At 45.1% G+C, this 3874-nt stretch overlaps 1 protein-coding gene across 1 annotated transcript in view; it reads left to right on the forward strand.

Moving 5' to 3' along the window:
- NUTF2 (nuclear transport factor 2) overlaps nucleotides 1–2228 on the forward strand; it is a 15510-nt gene extending 13282 nt beyond the window's left edge. Inside the window, exon 4 of the mRNA XM_010079870.1 lies at nucleotides 1658–2228. Coding sequence (XP_010078172.1) covers nucleotides 1658–1771 — 114 coding nt within the window. The 3' untranslated portion in view covers nucleotides 1772–2228. The remainder of the gene's footprint in view (nucleotides 1–1657) is intronic.
- The last annotated feature ends 1646 nt before the right edge of the window (nucleotides 2229–3874 follow it).

Genomic DNA, 3874 nt, shown 5'->3' on the forward strand with positions numbered 1-3874 from the left:
TCCTGGAGCTGGATTATCTTTCTTATCCTTCTCTGGCCTTTTCTTATTGTATCATATTAATTTTTTTAAATTATAAGCAATGCATGCAGGATTTGATATGTGGGTGCTCTCTGTGCATTTAAAAAGTTGCTTGCTTATGGGTTTTGGTTCTCTCTTCCTTCCCTAGTAACTGCTAACGCTGTGCTTGCCTTGATAGCTTTTGAGCTCCCAGCTAGTTTAAAACAAAACAAAAAACCCCAAAAAAACCTGTCCATTATGATTTCAGTATCACTTTCCTGAGAGGCAGGGGCTAATCTAGGGCCCTTTCTGGTTTTCTTCTGTAAATTAGCACACACTTACTGAAACCGCACTTCGTCTTACACCGTTTTATTTCCTAGGCAGTTGTCACTGTGAAATCCTTGCAGTGGTTTCAGATCTGGATGCTGCTGCTTTACATGCACTTGATCCTCCCAGTGCTCTGGCAGCCTTGCTGTTCTGTGATATCAGTGGTGTCCTTAGCAAGCTGGTCCTCAAAGCTGACTTGTTTCACAGTCAATTTATCACTTACATGACTACTACTTTAAAGATCTTTTTTTTGTGTGTGTTTATTTTGTAGTCTGCTCTGCTCTTCAACCTTTCCATTTGCTGTTCTTGGTGGACAGCAGCAGAGCAGTAAGAATAAACATGCAGCATTTGGACAGTCTGTGTCATGTGCTCCTCTGGCTGCTGCTTTTCGGCACTTTTTTAAAAATGTGTTTCCCCCCTTTTCTGAAGCTGAATAGTTGTGTGCTGAAAGAATAGAGCTTAAAATCCTCCAAAAATGCTGAATGGAATACACTACGATCAATATCAGAAGATTGTGTTGTAATTTGGTCCTGTGCACTGTTCAGATTAAATCCTATTGTGTGATTTCCAGCTGATTTGGGGGTCATTTATCTCGTTTTGAGGCTTGATGTCTCAAGCCATGACTGGTGAACATTAGGTGGGAGAACTAGTCTCCCTCTAACATTATTTTCTACTTTTGTAGTAATACAGTAAATCCAGTGCAGGCACTACACTAGTGCACCTGGGTGAATTGTCAAAGGCAGGAGCTGGGGTACTGCTGCAAAGATTCCCTCTGCTCGCAGTATCTCCTTGCAGCTCTAGCAAACACTTCACTCCCTTCGAGCTCTTCCTGGACAGTGGCAGTGGGAAGTACTGCGTCACTGGCCAGCGGTACGTGCTCCAGGAATGCTTTCAAAAGCCTAGATAGTTCCGAAGATCATTCAGGCAATATTGTTGATACTGCCTTCTACAGAAACTCCCTTCTGTCATCTATCCAAAGTACAGCAGCTACAAACTACCTTGTTTTATGCTTGGCCCAAAGAAAACTGGTGATTCAGCACTGAGGCAGGTGTGCTCCTCTCAGTGTTGTGAAGCTGCTGGAATGAGATGTCTGCAAGTCTTCCAGAAAACCCCAACTTCAGACGCTGTTGCAGGATTTCTGTATCATTGGGCCCCAGGTGTTTGTCTGCAAAGCACTTCAGAACAGAACCTCTGGTTGTGTTCATCCCCTGAGGTACTGGGTATCTTGCCGTATGTGACATCACGGTTAACGTTAGCTTTTGTCTTATGATGAGTTTCAGAATACATTTCTCAGAAAAGAGCTTTTTGAACTTTTTTTCCTCTTTTTCCACAGGCTGATGAAGACCCGATCATGGGATTCCACCAGATATTTCTATTAAAGAACATCAACGATGCCTGGGTTTGCACCAATGACATGTTCAGGCTAGCATTGCACAACTTTGGCTGAGCTGGCAACCCCGAGGCACCTGTGCTTTTTGGTTTTGGTTTTTTTTTTGTTTTTTTTTTTTCTTTTTGGGTTTTTTTTTTCCTCCTCTCCTCTTACTGGTATTATTCACACTCACGGAACATTCCAAATATCATACACAAACCTGCAGCACTGCAGAGCGTGAGCAAGCAAGACTTGTGACCTGCCCTTCTGCTGAGTTTACATTGTCACTAGATGAGTTTCTTGTGCATGATGTTTGGAAGTTAGACTTTAACTGCATTTGACAAGAGAAATTTGTGTTGTACCAGCATGCCTCGGAAAGAATTTATAATACAAAAGGTTGTTGTTTATGTACTGACAAGATGCTCTATAACCCAAAGAGATGAAAGAACAGCAGCCTGTACAGCCCAGATATTGATTTGTTCAGATGTTTCAATGCTACATTACACAATAAAACCATGAGATTTTCTTAACAGTTTAAATTGTTTTAATGAGTTGGATATGGAGTATGTAGTATGCTTGCTTTAGATATCGCCTGTCCTCCTGCTTGGGAAATGTTTCCAAACCTGAAGAGCAGTTTTTTTACCAATGAAGGCAGCTCAGGTATGCCCTTGACCATACAACTTCTTTTTCCCTCCCTCACAGCAGCTTTTATAACAGAGGCTTCTTGCTCAGTTTTTAACATCGCCAGGTTAGCTCCCAGCTGTTGAATTTACCAAGGCAAAAGTCTAAAATAACACACAAGGATGACAACAGGCGTGGTAGCCTGTACTTAATCTTCATGACATCTGTTCTGTTCACCCTCAGAGATAACCAGGATGCTGTATTTTCTTTATAGGCAGACACACAGGCTGTGAATCCTGGAGTTTGTATCCAGCCCTGAAGCCCTGGCTGGATTCCTGCTCTGTGTTGTCTATCTAGTATCTCTTTGTTATAATGAGAGGTGGCTGGTGGAACTGCATTTGCTGTGCAGGTTTTTACAGCATCGTTGGGTCTCATGTGTCCTCCGCCCTGGAGGTGGCGGTGCTCCACCAGTGAAGGTATTTATTAAGTGGAATCTTTACAGCATTTGAGGTGGCAGAGGAACACAATCGCATTCGCTTTACCTTCAGACCTCACTAAGCCATGAGGCCCCAGTTTTCAAGAGGCTAGTGTGCCTGGCTGAGCTTGCTTTCGAAGGGCATGAACTTGGCATTTGCCTTTTTGAGACTTGTCAGGAAAGGCTGGGATGGGGCGTGCTCAGGCTGGTCAGTTCTCCAACCTGCCTGCTTTGGCATTTGAACTGGAACGGAGCTTACTTGAACACAGATGTTAGAGTCCTCCTGTTTGGTATTGCAGCGTTTTCATATATTCCCTGCTTCAAATGCAGGCCTGTTCTGGCGCTGCTTCTGGGCTGGAAACTAATTACTTGAAGAGATTAGCTCTTCTAGTAGAAAGAAGCATTTTGTGTGGTCACTGCTAAGCAAGGATCCTTCTGTTGTCGCTCCAGGTCTAAGTGGAGCCTGGCAGAGGAGAGGGAATCTAAGAATAGGTCTGGCTTATGACCCTTGCCCTGTGGAAGGATATGGTCCGTGAGGTCAGGGTAGTCCTGTGAATAATGAGCTCAGCAAGCCACGAGGGACCTTGCTTAAGAGTCGGTTCAATGAATGATAACATGTGGCAGGTGTTAGTGTAAGAACTATCTAAAATGAGATTCTTTTAGGCCATTAAAAGTTCAAAGCAGTTATCTGCTGGAATTGGTTGTGTGGATCTTTCTGGGGCTCTTTTTGCTGCCTTTGTCCACACATTCACTCCTGGTTCCTTACCTGGAAGAGACAAACACGGATGTTTGTAGATCAATGTTGCACAGCCTCGAACCCCTCCAGGGATGGGGCATCCACAGCTGCTCTGGGCACCCTGGGCCACTGCCTCACCCCCCGCACAGGAAAACATTTCTTCCTCACATCTCATCTCAATGTAGCCTTCAGCTTCAACCCGTTCCCCTCGTCCTGTCCCTGCACCCCCTGATAGATTTTTCCCCCCAAGCAGCCCGGTCTAACCCTGGAGGGACGCTCCGGGCACCCCTCACGGCGCTGCCGCGGCGGGAGATCGCACAGCCCGCAACCCCGGGGGCTGCTGCGGGTC

This window comes from Pterocles gutturalis, unplaced genomic scaffold (assembly GCF_000699245.1).
Source record: "Pterocles gutturalis isolate BGI_N339 unplaced genomic scaffold, ASM69924v1 scaffold31574, whole genome shotgun sequence".
In the NCBI taxonomy this organism is placed as follows: domain Eukaryota; kingdom Metazoa; phylum Chordata; class Aves; order Pterocliformes; family Pteroclidae; genus Pterocles; species Pterocles gutturalis.